General features: G+C 36.2%; 1 protein-coding gene across 1 annotated transcript in view; it reads left to right on the top strand.

The window, feature by feature from the left end:
* LOC139144438 (alpha-1,6-mannosylglycoprotein 6-beta-N-acetylglucosaminyltransferase A-like) overlaps positions 1–17,407 on the top strand; it is an 82,841-nt gene that overhangs the window by 49,303 nt on the left and 16,131 nt on the right. Inside the window, 6 exon segments of the mRNA XM_070715138.1 lie at positions 2,472–2,724; positions 3,224–3,270; positions 3,911–3,993; positions 5,350–5,439; positions 5,833–5,910; positions 12,394–12,558. Coding sequence (XP_070571239.1) covers positions 2,472–2,724; positions 3,224–3,270; positions 3,911–3,993; positions 5,350–5,439; positions 5,833–5,910; positions 12,394–12,558 — 716 coding nt within the window.

Genomic DNA, 17,407 nt, shown 5'->3' with positions numbered 1-17,407 from the left:
TATATATATATATATATATATATATATATATATATATATATATATATATATATATATATATATATATATATATATATATATATATATATATATATATACACACACACACACACACACACACACACACACACACACACACATTATTGTGGAATTTACTCTAAGGTGTTGTATGATGAATTTCTTTCATCTGTCCTTCCAGCTATGTGCTTCTTGTGACTACTGTAAATCTTCATCAAAATCTTCTCCATCACTCTAAAGTTTTGAGAGTGGAGGTCTTCCCCAAGGCTAAACTGTCATTGTCTTGAGGTAGTATAATCAAGAAAAAAAATTGGAGGAGGGGCAGCGGTGTGTCACCATGCAATTTCTTTGTATGTGAGAAACCAATATCCTTCTATCTACGGACAATAGAAATTCAAAATTACTGCCATCTCTATGTTTACTCTGCGGGGAAAAATTAATTTTTTTTGATTTTCAGAAAACTATTAAAACTGGTAAAAACTTGACTCTGATGATAAAATTCCTTCAAAATCAAGTACATGACTGTATTAATGTAGTAACATTAATTCTGAAAACCTCATGAAAACTCTTTACTTTACAGCAAGCAGACTTTTGGAGTAAGAGAGCACTTATATGAACTTTGAATATCTTAAATCCTAAACTACTGGCAGAGCTGTTAATATTTATGTCAGAATATCTGTTATAAGAAGCCATTGACTTGAAGAAGGTGAAATTTGCTCTGTAGAATGTTGGAAAAATTGTGCAAATTTTTATGATATGGAAAGGAAAAAACCCGGAAAAGTTAATGGATTTTTTCAAATCAAAATAGCTCACAGGAGTCCAGTTCCTCAGTTGAAAACCTTGAGTCGTTGATTGTGCTGATAATGATGTGGTGGATTTGCATATTCTGCCCCTAAGTTGTCCACCCTTTTCTCGTATTCTGGTTGCGATCTGATTTCTTTACCAGACAGGAAATGATTTGCACTCATTGTGGCCAAATTGACAAGCAAGTTCTTCAAAGATAAATAAAACATGATTGATGGAGATCTCAGTAAAGTAAAGCCATAAATTTTTCATAAGATTTGTCATTGTAAGATACATGTACTTTATCAGCCAGAAAAATGACAGGAAATTTTAATTTAATAAATTATGACTCTCTTTTGTGGCTTTATCATAAATTTTTTATGATTAAAAATAGCCATTTTCCCGATGACATTGTACACTGTAGCTTTTGATGTTAATTTATTCGATGAATTGTCTGTTTATAAAGAAAGCATCCGTTTTTTCATCAAATGTAATTGTACCTTGAGCAGTGAGTTTATTTAATTGAACTGCCAACATGTCACAAGCTTGTCAGTCATTCATAATCGTTGACTGCTTTATGAAAGTTAGACACAGATGAAATCTGTTGATCGATTTTAATTTGTGAAAAAGAACACAAGATCTTCAAACTGTGTGACAGTGCATTATATGGCCAAACATGAACACGATCAATGAAGCACTACTGACACATTCAACTTTTTCAAGTCATCGGTAGAATTTTAGTTTTTCGATAACACTGTATGTGCCTGATCTTCTATCTTCTATTATTTCAATCCTGAAAGTGAAAACTGACAGAAATGATCTGATCTTTTTGGTAAGGCTATTACCAAATACATGGCATACATGTAGTCTGCCGATGACAAAAAATCTGACATATTAGCTCTTTGGTAATTGTGTTTAACCCTTTCACCACAATGGTTTGGCCCTCAAATCGTTATTATCAATGATGATTGTGGACTTCATTACAAGGAATTAGGGGTGAGCAGATTAAATCCTCAGTTGGCAGTGGTAGCTGTCTTTTTGTGGTTTCCAACTGCTAGGTTATAATCCATCGTCATCAAGTAACCAGTGGGGCGAAGGAAACTTTGAGAGCAAGACATTTATCAGGCTGCTTCCAGCATGATTCCAGCAAAGTTTAACGCTATTTGATAGTCTTGTGAATGAAATATTTTATTGCCTTACGAGCGCTCCTCTGCACTAGATGATTTATACCATAGGTATAATTATCAATGAATGGAATGACACAGGCGGTGTAGGAAATTTGTGGAAAATAACAACCGGACATCAGGGCTGATAATGCTACACGTACAATGTACATGTAACCTGCCTGAGTGAGATTACCGTCTATGATAATAATGCCTTGCATACTGTATCCACACACTTTTCCTTTGATCTTGGCAAACCAAACAGGGGAATCATTTCCATCTGTCCATCAGGCAGGGAAGGTAACTGCAAAATTTCCATCTGCCCTGCCAAAAAATTACCAGCCCAGGACAGGTGGTTTTGAAGATGTTTCCTAATTTGATACAGGTAAATGTGTTTTGCCAGTATGAATACAACTCATGGTAAATCTGAACTGTAATCCACTTGTAGGAAACGGATCAGTCTTGTGTAAGCTTCCACTTAATCCACTGTCTCTGTATCTTTTGCAGATTTAAAGAAAACCATGGCAGTACTATTAGATAGTATACTGGGAAGGCTGTCCAAGCTGGAGAAAAAAGTAGACGCGGCCATCAGCAACGGCACGCTGGGTAACAGTCTCAGGAACATATCACAGAGCGAGAGCCAGAACCAGAGTTCGTCCAATCAAAATCAAGTCAATGCAGTTGAACTTGATAAAAATGATAAAGAAAATATTGATCAAAGAAGACGAAGCGGAGAAAGGGAAACCGCTAACAGCAAGAGGTGAGAAGCATTTTTATTTTAAGTTATTTCATGTTTTAGGTTGATGTGTAGATGGTTAGGTAGGTGGATGATATTAATCTTTACGGCCCTGATACAGCTTTTGCGGCCCGAGGTCGTACGGCGGAAGGGCCCAAGCATGCGAGGGCCCGTATGCTGTACGACCAAGGGCCGCAAAAGCCGTATCAGGGCTGTAAAGGTTTTATCATATACCTTATGGAATGATAAATATGTAGTTTCCATAATATTCAACATTGTTTAGGCGATAAAAGTACGTTAATATCAAAAATTCTTCGCCATTTGTGTCAATTTCTCATAAATAAGATGGCCGCTTCCCGTCGTGGATTGACATACACAATGACGTCATTTGCTTAACTGCAGAATTCTAAAACGCGCAAATCAACACGCGTACTAGTACGTGACTAACAGAGATCCAGACTGAAATCGAGGTGTAAGAAGGACAAAAGCGTGATGTCAGTTTCTTGTAATTTATACTGAACAGGCCTGCATTTAGTATACACAGGATTTCACTAGACTTTGGAAAATACGGTAAGCCAATGTCACTAGCATGGCTTCACTGTCACCAAGTGCCACTATGATTTGAGTGAGAAGATATTTCGCTAATCTCGCGCTGGCTTTGTGTACGAATGGAACGTTTGCGGATAGCAACGCGCGTAGTAACCAGAATCGAGATAGTTCAGAAATGCTCGCGATTGCCCATATTTGGGCACCGGGCCGGGGCGTGATACGTAAAAAAATGCACGGATCTGAGGGTGCTTTCTCCCATAGCTTTACACAGGCACGTGAATGTAGGTATATGATAAACTGGCTAAGCTGTCATCATTACTTCGAAGTTCTGTGTATGCCTGTAATCAGCTGTGTGTGAAATCTAACAGGCCGTAAAAAGACACTGTCATACTGTCATGACAGTCATGACAGTATTTCATCTTATTTTTAAGACCTCAAATTTGTCAGTTAAATTTTGCACCTTGATTATAGTATTCAATATGGATCATGGATTCGACACTGTAGGCACGACTGCAGGCACAACATTAGGAAAGGAACTGTTGTCTATACTGTAATAAAACCGTTGGACACCTTTGAATCATATCAAAAAATTTTTATTTCTTGTGATCTTGTAAATCTTACTATATCTTTAATGGATTTTGTTTTTCTGTGCTGCGGTTAGATCTCATAATGGAACCAGATCACGTCTGCAAGTATCAAGAATCTGAGCTCATTGGTTTTGTCCATTGCAAAGGGAAAATTGAGGTAAGACTAGGATGTTCATTTTAGGTGATTTTCATATCCTGACGTGGTTGCCCCAAAGCGTTCAATCAAAATTCATTACTGTGCCTTTGTGTGTCAGCTGGATCCAAAATGTCAAAATAAATGACAAGGTGCCCCACTGAATGCTGATTTGTGAGATTCATTTTGATCTGGTACTCGGAAACCTCCCACTTGTCGTTCACAATTTCTGTTCTGAGAAGACAGCATTATGGGCATAATCTAATTTGAAGATCATTTATCAGGTATAAAATTCTCAATGACGACATCGTACTCCGTTTGACGCAAGGCACCACTTGATTGAACATCGCGACGCACACACATGACAGAAATGTATCAATAATGATGCGCGGAGATAGGACAACCTGCTAGCCTACGTGACCTGACACCAATATGACAGTTAGCGTGTCCATATATTCAGTGAAAAAAGCACTATCTGATATGTTTTCATTGTTCAGGGTCCAGATCAGTTAACCTGCGCTAAAGTAAATGATGGCACAAGCCAATACTACTCACATAGTTGTGGAGGAGACTCCGCTATCCTTCATTTCATGGAGTGACATCAAGTCATGCGTCTAGTAGAAATCATTATCTTCATGCTTTGCTATTTTGCTGAGAGCCATAAGGAAGAGAATTGAAAACCACAGAAAGATGTGCTGTATCAAACCAGCTTGTTAAAATGGTTTACATGCATATTCCTAAGATTCACCCAAGTATATGGATGTTGAAGTGCAATGTCTTATTAGCCTTGAAAATGCAATTCATTAATTGTGTACAACATGGAATGCAGTCGTTGCCATATGAGATCTACGCTGGACTGAAATTCAGTTGTCAGCAATCAGACTAGACTTTACAGAAATACTGACTGTATTTACAAGTTCAGTTGAGCATCAGGTATTTTGACATTGATATTGAGAACAAAACAAGGAAGCTGCATTTGTTGACTGGGCAAAAATACTGGAAATGCATTAATCCTTAACCTGCCAGATACTTTCCCTTCGTCATCTGCCAAGTCAGTAAAAAGTGGTATTGAGCCAAAACCATATGTATTTTCACCCATTTGGCTTGGTATCTTGCAGCAGCTTTAGCCTGTAAAAATCATGTTTACAGTTAGTATCTCTTCAAACCTTAAAGTCTTTGCTAAAATGCACCATATGGGACATGTTTTGCGTGACTAGTTTTAACCAACTTGACCTGATGGTGAAGTATGAACTTGACAGGTAAAGGTTAAAGGTACAACTAATGGAGGTTTAAATGTAGTCTTTCTTGTATAGGTCAATATCAAAACTCAATATTATGACATATGGGGAAATATGATTAATGTTTCCTTTGTGCTTGCAGTGGATGAATAAATATTGGGAGACAGATCCGTGCTACAAACACTATGGTGTGGACGGGTCAGAGTGCTCTGTGGCAGTGTATCTCAGTGAGGTAGGTCAACAACGGGAAATGTTTCATAAAGCTCTCAATAAGTGGTATGATATATGGATATTGGCTTGAAGGTCAATAATATGAATATACACCTACAACTTCTTGAGTAGACAGCAATAAAACAAATATTATAGTACAATAGGTCAATAATATATGTCATGATTATAATAAACGCCTACATCAGATACATGATCAAGTATGTATGTATTAGGCAAACTTTCACGACATGTGACAATTTTTTGTATAATACTGTTTTGATAATATGATTCTGCTCAACTGACATTTATTATTGTTGTTATCCCATCTCACCCTGCATAGGTTACCAGAGGTCAGAGTTCAGAGGTTAAAGTAGATTTTAATATTTAGCACAAAACTATTTATTTTAATTGACAGATTGAAAACTGGTGTCCTGTTTTATCTTGGAGGAAAGGTGTCATCAATAACCTCTTGCAAGATCCAGATGCTGTTCCTGTAAGTGACAGATTGCTGTTTTGTTAAAACAAGTTTTTTTTTCAGCCATGTAACTGGCAGCACTATTTAGATCTGCTGGCATTTGCAGATCAGTGCGACATTGTCTTTGTACCTGCCACAGTTTGTTAACTTAGAAATGCCAATATGTCGTGGTAAACGATGGAAGTCAAACAGTGGCCACTCAGAAAGTGTATTAATTCAGAATGCTACAGTATAATTTATCCACAGAGACTTCAGATTTGATATGATGTAGAAACTTATCTGCCTGTCTACCTAACATCTTATTCATTATGACTGTGAGGAATGATACCTAGGGGTTGGAAAGTATTTTAAATGGCTGTCCACTTCACAGACTGGAGCAATTATTTTATGGGAGAGATTGAATCTGACAAAATCCCTAAACAAGTTACTGTTATGTCCCTCAGTCTGTAAAAAAACATACCAACTTTTGACAGAACATTAGCACATCAAACACCCCTTGTTCACATGATTTTAATAAACAGTATTAAAAAACATAAATTTGCACCAAAATTCAAAAAGCCTCGGTATTTTTACCTTAATGTGACTGACTCTTCATAAATGCAATGCATACAGAACGATGGTTGTGGTCAAAAAGAAGACTGACTCATCAAATCATGGAAGAGATGCTATATCTGTCACTTGTTTCAGCAACCCATGCATTGATAAACCTGCAACAAATTTGTCAAGGTTTAAAACATTCAACAGTTGTTAGATTATCCCTTGCGAAAAATGTTCTTAAGTCTTCTGTAGAGTTCCATGAAATCTTGTTTTTCTTTTTTCTGTAGAACTCTACAGAAAAGGATTGCAAAACTCTGTAAACTTCTGTAGAACTTTCTGTAGAACTTATACAGGTATCCTATAGAATTTTCTATAGAATATTCTATAGAACATCTATAGCATATCCATAGCATATCTATAGAATATCAATACAATATCCATAATCTATAGAGTGCAAAAGAATTCCATAGAGGCTTTTCCATAACGGATCGGTGGCTTACGCTCAAAGGGGCAGGTACCCCCGCTACTTGGAGGCGATTGCTTATGAATCTCCTTTCCTCGAAGCCATAGCTATCATGCTTGTTTGCTGAGCCAGCGTACAGCTACTGCACATCCAAATTGCCAGTAATACATGATCAGCCAGCCCCAACGTGTGCAATTATTCCAAGTACTGATAAATAGTGTCTCTATTGTGTGTGGGAGAACATCATTGATCCTGTTCAAAATTTCCTTCCTCAACTGATCCCTTACTTTGAACTATAACCTTTGACTCATATTGGGATTCTTACGTAATCATTTACATATTTTTGATTTACCTTCTCAATGTATCGTCCTTATGATTTTGCACAAAGCCTCACACAGACACACATACACACACCAAACATGTTGAAAACTCATTCTCTGTTATCACATGACCTTTTCAATAAACGATTTTCTGACTTTCTTATGCAAAAAATAACAAACTTAACATCTCAAGAATTTATTTATTATTTCCCATATACTAAGTGCATGTATTTCATTGTCATCTATGTTTTATGTGTATTAACGTGATATTTTTATATTTTGTCTTTCTGTGTTTCTCTTTTTTTTGTCATTTTGCCACTTCTACTCAGGGACGTGTGGAGAAGCACTGTTATAATATTTCTTCTATGTTGGACTCCTTCACCGTCCCAGTACCAATAATAATATACTATGACAACTGCATGGTAAAGTTGTTTTTTCGTTCAAACATCCGTAAATGTGGTTGCTGTATTTTTTGCCAATGTTGCGAATTTACCGCTGCAAATCCTCGCACTGCATGCTCATCTAAAGACTCCTTAGGCAATCGTATCTGGGGGAAACTGCCAGCATCACTTGTAATTGGCTTGTCAGAGATGGTTATCCAGGTGCAAAATTCATGATTCGATGATCAGGAACATTTTACAAATTGTTTTGTAATATATATATGCAAATGATCATGCTGTAAGTTGCATAGGCAATGAAAATATGCAAATGTAAAAATCACGGTGTTTTCTGCAGATCTCAAACAAAACGGAGAGAAAATGTTCCAAGCCTACCGGTACATATATATCCCCACTGCATAAACTAGATGACTGGTGTCCATGTTTTTTGTCAAACTTTCCTCAAGGAAAATTTAAATTATTCTATTTCAAAATAAGGAATAAAGATGATTCGGGGGTTACTGGGCAGATTTTGTAAATTTGAGAAACAAATTATCAAGCTAATAATTGTCGACACTTAAAATTCAAAATGGCTGCCATTTCTGTGTTAACTCTGTGAGGAAAACTTAAAACATAAGATTTTCACAAAAGTAAGACCATAACACCTCATTCGTTCCTGAGCTTCAAAATAAGCCCATGCAAGTGGTCAGACCAGAAAATATTGTAAATTTGTTAGAGTCAGAATATGTTTGCCTTAGGCGCACGTTATTTTAAATTTACTGCACCTCACACACCTAACATACAGTGCATGCTAACTAAGCTACTATTTCACACTGCTCGTCGCTTTTGAAGCACGTACATGTAACCTCTAATTTATGTGTAAAGGCGCTTCACACCCTCAAAAGTGGTACAAGGAAACCCAGTTCTTGAAAGCAGGCACGGCTGTAATTCTTCAAGAGAAAAAAAAACAAGAAAGATTACAATCTGCCTTGTCAGTTTTCTCCAAACTAGTTGTGAATTCTTGCTCTTTATATACCTCCCTTTCCATATAGAATGCATTAAAATAGGTAAATAGCTGTGAAAAGTTTCTAGTAATGCCGTAAGAGCCCATTTATTCGCAATTATGGCCTTATCTGCCGCAGTTAAAGAACTATATCTTGAGAATGACAGCTGTAGTGTAGGAAAGCGTTTGAAGGAACACTTGCTAAAGCATAGTACTGAGACCCAAGTATAATTTGACAGTGTTAATGTACTGCAAGAAAGAATCGATAAATGTCCATCAGTGATGTAGTGTTGCCTTTTCTCCTGTCGTTTACACTCCTCAACGACCTTAAAATAGTCATACAGGACCCGGTGTTACTGTGCATCAAGCATGTCAAATGTGCTGTTTTGTATCAGAGATACAAGAAAATATTTCACTTTTGTAACAGAAAATTTCGATATCTTACTTCAAAGATGTTTATGAAATATTGATATTTTCATATGACTTTTGGATATTTTGGTTGATGTGCTTCTGTGTATTCAAAAGAAACAAAGTCTGGAAATTCTTCAATTTCTTGCAATGATTAACTTCTGAAGATCAAGCCACGTACCGAGATTTTCCTCTTAGCTCTGTCAATGTTATATTTTGCCTAGTTGCAGTGTTTCTGCTGAGTTGCATAATATCATCACATTGGCTATAGCCGGCAGATATTACTCAACTTGACGTTGATGTTGAGATTTGGCGAGCATACAGCGGAAACTCTGCTGTTTTGTCAATGGCTGATTTTGAGAGTTTCCCCCTGCATAGCACTAGTTTATGGAAGTTTTGCGAAGACTTCTAAATCTGTCTTTTGTGAGTCTAAATACAGAGCCATTGTTGCTTTATCTACCGTTTGTCTACTTCCTACATGTACACTGTATGTACCGGTACCTGTATTATAGATCATGCCATAAACATTGATGGTGAACATCATTAGTGGGTGACCTTGGAAATGGGATGACATGAACCATACATGTATCTTGACCTTATTGTCTCCATTCATTGCCATGTGCTGTTCCTACCCCTCCGCAAAACGTTCATGCTTGCGCTGTGTTTTAATGCATTTATAGCATATTGTTGGGACAGGGCTTTAATAGTCTTTGTATTTTAAATTAGTTCACAATTTTCTAGATTGAGAAGTAAGGTACTCGCAAAAGTACATATTTTAAACAATACTTTTCTCCTTAAACTTTAAACCTGTCTCAGTCATGGAAAATATTGAAATGAGCAATGGCTGTGAAAAGGGCAGATGGGCTTCTAGGGACGGTTTTTAGACTGATTGTTTTGGCATTTGTAATTAAAGGACATGTGGCAAAACATGATTTGAAGCTCTGTTAGCTTTTAACTTCTGATATTCTTTCTGTGTTTGTTCTCTTTGTAAAATATGGTTTCTTGCTCTTTTCCCAAAATTACTTCAAAATTCAGTCAACTTTTCAACACAGCCTGTATGTGTACAGTGCCCAATATTATAAACCGACAACTGAGTTTCAGTCCAGACTTGAATTCATTTGACAATAATAAATTTGCATATTGTATACAAAGTGTGAAATCAGAAACTTTGCATTCTAATTCTGACTTACACTAGGGAGAAGAACTTGAAAATTCACTTGACGATGTTTTATAGGAAAATATAATGAAAATATAAGAGTAACAGCTGTCCATGTACAATAGAAGGCAGTTTCTCATGTTGTAGCAGATATCTACGGTATAGTGCGTGGACCAGCTTGTACTGTGACAGTCTATCATTGGTCACACCCACAGACCTATAATTGCACATCAACAGTGAAGATATTAAAGCCATCTCAAAAATATCAGAGGCATACCATTAAAAATGTCTGATACCAGTGCCCATATTAAAGGAAGCAGTTTTTTCACACTGTCCATTCTGATTCAGAACTTAACTTCAAATTCTTACAAAGACCTGATTCTTCAGACAATTTTCTAGCTGTCTCTTTTTTCCCCGTAGTCTGCAGTCCTTGCTACCCTAAATAGCTTTTGTCATGTGCTAAGGGGCAAACTACATATTGCAATGCATTGTGGGTAAAAAGTAGTTGACTTCTCACCACAGCAAGAGTTTGAGTCAGTGATCTCATAAAAATGGCAAAAAGTTCTGTATTTTTGCAAAACTAGCTAACCAGGTGGATCTTTTAAACTTTTAAGGCATTTCTGGTAAGAATTGCTGAAGAACCTAAAATTTTACTCTGGCTTCTGTAGTCTGTGTTTTAAGGTAGTATGCACCTCGGAAGTGAAAGACTTAAACTTTTGCTCAAAATTTCCGTAAGGAATCTTTCAACCATTCTCTTTCAAAATCAAGAATAAAAATCAGGGGTCACCGTGCAAATTTTGGTACTAGAGAAATAAATAGCCCAAGATTTATCGACGTTAGAAATTCAAAATGGCCGCCATCCCTGTGTTAACTCTATGGAGAAAAATAAAAATTTTCGAATTTCGAAAAACGAAGCCGGTGAAAAGTTTTCTTTCACCAAGAGCTTTAAAATGAACACCCAAAAGTGGTATATCGGAAGAGAATTGCAAAAGTTTGAGAGTCCGAATATCTGTCCCCGAGGTGCGTTCTACCTTAAGTGTAGAAGTACACCATATTGCAAATATGGTCGACCGCCTGAAACTTTTATGATTCGCTTGTAGGTGGCAAAATTGTATTTATGGTACCTAAAATGTTGCCTGTTAGCTTTCCTTCTTCTTGAAGTTTCATTTTTCTTTGCTGTCTGCCATCGACAGATAGAGTGAGTGACAAGTTCACAAGAGATAAATATCAGTCTCCAAACTAAATCAGTCTCCTTTAACCCTTTGAGCACTGCAATTTTTCCAACCAAAAATTATAGTGTGCAACATTTTACCAATTTTGTCAATTTTTCTGTAATTTTTTGACAATTCTGGACCAAATGAACATCACCTTTTATTTGCTTCAGATTTTTATCACAATTTTAGCAAAAATTAGAAAAAAATTGACGGGTGTATATTTTGATATAGGAAACAAAAATTGACTTTGGCGCTCAAAGGGTTAAACTAAGTGTGTTTTTCCTGCTCACACAAAACAATAGACACTTTACCCAAAGCTCAAGTATCTATGTTTGTAACATCTTTGTTTGTGACAATGGTATGACCATTCTTGCAGCTATCTTTTAATTACTAATATTTAAATTGATTTTTACATCTTAAAGGAGAGTGTTAGGCGTGTTGACCTAGCAATATCCATAGGCAACACACTGTCTCGTAACTGAATTTCTGCATACAGATGTATGACTTTGCCATTGTGAACAGTCAGGACTGTACCAATGTATGAAAGGGGAGGGTTTACCAAAGTGTAACTTTTGGAGGCAATACTGTATATCTACGATGAAATACTGAGACTTTCTGTCTCTCACTGCAACTACCTCCCTCCCTCCCCAGCTGCTCCCCCTCTCCCCCTTTAGGAGGTGGGAGCAGATGGGGAGGGAATGATGTAATCCCTCCTACTGTATGTATACTAATTGTTTCTTGTTTATTCTGTAAATCTCAATGTGGTTACCGTGTACTTTTTCAAACTGATTAGCCGATATTCTGAATTTCCTTGATCCCGAACGGAATCACCTCAAAACCATTCTCAACTTTTCACAGCCATTGTTCTTCTGAAAAATGTTGGGACAGCAAAAAACACAAGCTCTTTTTATCACAAGTTTTTTCAACTGATGTGACGGTATCAACACAAATGTGCCAGTAGTATTACCAACCCTTCAAATATGACACAAGATTATAGTGTTTCAGTTGACTGTTTGTTCACAGGCAACGGTGCGGATGGACAGAGGAGGACTCCACGCCCTCATGGAAGGGGAGGAGAAGTTTGCGTGGATTAAGATGAGGATTGACAGAATGTGGGAAAGCAAGTGGGTTCCGGCTGCCAAGGCGCTGTCTGCCAAACAAGATTTAACCAAACGGCTGCAGAAGAGGGTGAGTTTGACCTTGATATCAACCTTCAAAGTCATTAAGATAGCATGTCACGGAGCATCACACATCAATAACATAGTTTCTATCCCAGAGCAATACTGATAGAGCAATACTAATATATACATTACCATGACAAGTGAAGTCAAGATGATGTAAGTCTTAGTATCTGCCGTTTTTGTCAAATGTGTTGAATTGCGCATGGATACCATATATATTATGCGTTTGAAACTCTTTGAATTTCAGAGTTATTTTCCATGTGCCATGCTTTGAATGATTCATGTGGAGTTTGACTGTCTTGTGACCCCAGTGTTTTTCCCTCCGGAAGTTTTCAGTCGGTACATGTGAATATGTGCCATTAAGCAGTTAATAATGTTGTGTTCTGGGAGAATGTGTGCCAAAGTCTGAGGATTCTGATAGGATGCCTGTCTTAGGATCTGATGAGATACCAGCCAGCCCCACAGGCACAGACGGTTCTTCCGACCTGTGGGAGATTCAGACATAATTAGATTGCATAGGAACGATAATGACTTCGTGGGCGATATTCAGAGGAAATATTCTTCTTGTTTCCATTTCATCAGAGTTTCTTTTCACTGGTGGAATATACGATATTACTAATTTTAAATTTTTCATTGAATCTTTTTTTATTCAAAATTGTATTTTTGATCATCCTGAGTTAACAAGTGGGAGTTTAAATGAAACAGCCAAGCAGTATGTTATGTTTGCATGTTATTTCGATGAAAAAGCCAGCAGGCAAAAAGAAAGAAAAATCCAGACATGGTATCATGTTGTGCACCTGATATCAACAACAGAACAGTTTCCGCAAATCCTTCCTAGTTTCAAATCACAAAAGTCACATGCAAAAATCAAAGAGGTAAGCATTATAATACTCTCTACCCGGAACAGAAAGACAAAAGGATATCTGGCAATATTTGTCAGGTATGAATTTTATTGCAAAGCTGACAAAAGTAAACAGGCATATTATAGTGTCTGTCTCCCTCATAGATGGATAATAACCTGCAAGTTTGATTTCTTTTATCTCTGAAGAAACATCAAAGAGCAACTTTTGAAAGGTGTCCTATCGTTGTAAATCCTATCATTGTAAAGGAATGGTGTTGATTAAAATGCACTCATAAATCGTTTTCGGAGAAGTACAGGAAATTAAGAAAGGAAAATAATCTCAGAAGTCTCATCCATTAGGTAGACCAATTATATTCCATTTCTCATGGCGATTGGTTTAATTTAGTCATTGTAAATCAATTTGAAAAACATCAGCATTTCATCAGAATCGCTAAAGAAACTTGATAAACGTGACTTGGGATTTCATTTGTGTTATACACACACGCACAGACACACAGACACTACATATATATATATATATATATATATATATATATATATATATATATATATATATATATATATATATATATATATATATATATATATATATATATATATATATATATATTATATATATATATATATATATTATATATATATAATATATATATATATATTATATCATTGTAGATCAATTTTAAAACAGTTTCATCAGAACGCTCAAAAACTTGTGAAACTGACTGTACAGTTTTGATAGTGTATATACAGATATATATATATATATATATATATATATATATATATATATATATATATATATATATATATATATATATATATATATATATATATATATATATATATATATACATAAATTTTGTGCTATATATACTACATGAGAGCAGAGTTTAAATGAGCATAATACCCTCACTGCTGCTAATTCCATATGAACAGAAAGCTGTGTGGTGTTGTGTCTGAGTAGATTGAATAAAGTATGATGTGTTCTGTGCAGCAGACGTTCACACCTGATATTATTCTTTTGATTTAGCGCAGGTCTATAGATAGATTTGTCACAGTTAAATATAAATACAAGATTTGTCACAGTGAAATTCGCATTTACATTCGCATTTGTATTATAATTTCTAGTGAATGAATAATAAAAAAAAAAAAAAAAAAAAAAATATAAATACAGAGATCAGAAGTAAATTCCTTTGTAGGTGGAAGTGATTGCCACCCATGCTGAGTTATAGAAACTAACTGGCTGCCTTGCTGCAGGGCTCCATTGAAATCTTCACCTTTCCTATATCAGCTTAGATCCATATCATGTTCACGCGCTTATGTATAAGATCAAAGCTTGTCCTCTGGGAATCATGAAAAAATTGATCCTAAATGTCTTTTCTTCATGGAATGTGCATTGGGGAAGTAGGAATGAGTCTGGATTGCTTGTGTAAGTATCAACAGGCGGTCAGAATTTTTGGTGCGTAATTCTTTTTATTTCTGATATCTCCTAAGTGTGCCAGCTGGGACGGATTGATGTGCTGCAGACTCAACAAGTTCCTCTTTGACACAAGAAAATTTTACATATTGCATGTGGCAATATGGGGTTGAAGAAGAGAAATTTCCCAGAATACCAAATTGACCCAAACATTTGAAATGTCAAAGGTCATTTGGCACACTGAGTCCCTGTGGTAAATGTCCTGATTATGTCACAGTCCCTGATTATGTCAATGCCAGCTCATTTCTGTCCATCAACAAGTTTTAATCTGTTGTTTCAATTATGAGGATTATATTTCTGTTGCAGTATATTGAAACTGTTTTTGAAATCTTAGTCCATAATATGTTCCGCTAGTATTTTGTATAATCTGTATGTTGAGAGGTTACATGTAGAATTTAATACGAAAACATTTTAGAAAGATCTGGCTACTGTATGGACATTGCTCCAGGTATTTCCACGTCTGATGTTTTCCTGGACTGAATGTGAAGTACTTTGTTTTGTTCCTTGAGAACAGATCTTATGGCAACTGATCTGTGAAAAATACGGAGGTTAGGGGTCAGTGTAATCAGATTTCTTGCAGACAAAAAAATAGTATTTTAACAAATACTGTAGTATTGGTGGTTTCCAAAAAGTTTTTGAAAATGTCATCACATGTTGCAAAATTGTGAAATTATCGCTCTGTACCATTTTACTGTCTCATCTACCGGTACTACCCCAAGCGTGTTTCCATGGCAACCATCAGGCCCAATCAAGAACCTGTGTGAATACGTATCCACTCTGTGAATGGGTCTTTTGGTCTCGTCGGCAAAGAGAAAGATATATCACATCAAAGGAGAAACAGCTGCCGACATGTTACCATAACACTTGCATGTTTTCCCGTCTGATCAGCAGTCAGGTAGAACAATTTTGCCGCAAAGCAGAGGACGTTAGACATCCATTGAAGACTGTCTATGCTTCCCACTTGTAACTCATCCCATTAAAAGGCAATGTGACTTCCATGTTGTCTGTTGCTCTAGGAAGTCGATCACCTTGATTGGATGAACCGTAAAGACCCTATTAATTTAACCTGTCTATTAATTCGACCACCCTATTTTTTTCTCAAAATTTAATTTTATTTTACCCCTATCAATTCGACCACAGATGGAAATTGGGACTTTCTGAATCACTAATAATTCAACCAACCAATCATGACAAGCTGTTTTGAACATTTTATTTTCAATGAAATACACAGAGCAATACAATGTATAGCACAGAATGTCTAAGTCGGGAAAGTCACCCTTATATTTTTCAATCATCGAAGATGGTAAGCATATCACTTATGAACCGTCAAAAAGGTGAAATGCCTTATAATTTGACCACTAAAATTATTTTTGCTTTGTTAATTTTCTAATAATTCAACTATTTAAATTCATAATTATTTTTTTTTTGCTGAATTGATAGGGTTTTTACGGTACTTTGCATTGTGACATGTCTTCTCCCCAGTTATCCTTTATGACCTAAATGTTGCTGTTGCAATTTTGGTTGAAAAAAAATATGTTTCGACCTAGAATGAGTATTTTTAAAACTACTCAGTGAGCCGGACTGAAATAGAGAATGCAAAAAATACTGCAATATTAAAATATTTTAATATGAACTGAAAAAAATTACAAACAAAGATTTTGTTAAATTTTCAGAAATGATAAAAGTTATTTGTATCAGAGTGTCGCAGTGAAACAAGCCAAGCAGTGTTAAGTCAAGCAGTGTTAACTAGAGTGTCACTGATATTAGGAATGTTGGAGGTGAATCCCCATAAATCTGTGCCCTCCTCTTTTCTCTTCTGAACAAAGGCTAATTTTGCCCCTCTTTGCCCCATCTAAGTACAAGGATGACATGAGCAAATGTCAATCAGAGTACTCCGTACTGCTGCTCTTAAATTTCCCCAATATTTCTGAGTTGACAGGTTTGATTAGACAACTAAAAACAGTTAGTGTTTTGTCAAGTTTTACTGTAAATGATTGAAGTTTATATATTGGAGTCTGTAACATGGACTTGAGACAAATCTTTGCTGTGAAAACCCAGTGAGGTGGTTTTAATTAGCCCATGGGTCAGGAATGCTTATCTCAAGGCTAACAACGGAAGCGTTGTGACTTGTTTTCAATGTCCCCCGAAGCCTTTGATGCTTTCTTCATCTTCAATATCTTGTTCACTGGCTTGGAAGGTGTGAAATGAAGTACTTTCGTGCAGATTGAAAATGGTTGTGTCATATAAGGGTCAAAGGTGAAAATTCCCAGTACTGGTCAAGAGAGCCAGCTAGACCCTTCCTTCATCAAAGAATGATTTTGTTTGAAAATTGTGTTGCGTTACCCCAGGACATGGCAAAAAATTGTATTTTTAAATTTGAAAGGGGAATTTTACCATTAATGGGAAATTTAGATCAGGATTTCGTGACCTCTAGGTGATTTCTCCAAACCAAAGAGAACACTTAGTACACAAGTCCACAAGCAGCAACATTTTATACACTTTCAATTCTTCAAAGCC

Source organism: Ptychodera flava, chromosome 11 (genome assembly GCF_041260155.1).
Source record: "Ptychodera flava strain L36383 chromosome 11, AS_Pfla_20210202, whole genome shotgun sequence".
Taxonomy (NCBI): Eukaryota; Metazoa; Hemichordata; class Enteropneusta; family Ptychoderidae; genus Ptychodera; species Ptychodera flava.
The sequence above is the reverse complement of the archived record's forward strand: the minus strand, read 5'-3'. Positions and strand labels throughout refer to the sequence as shown.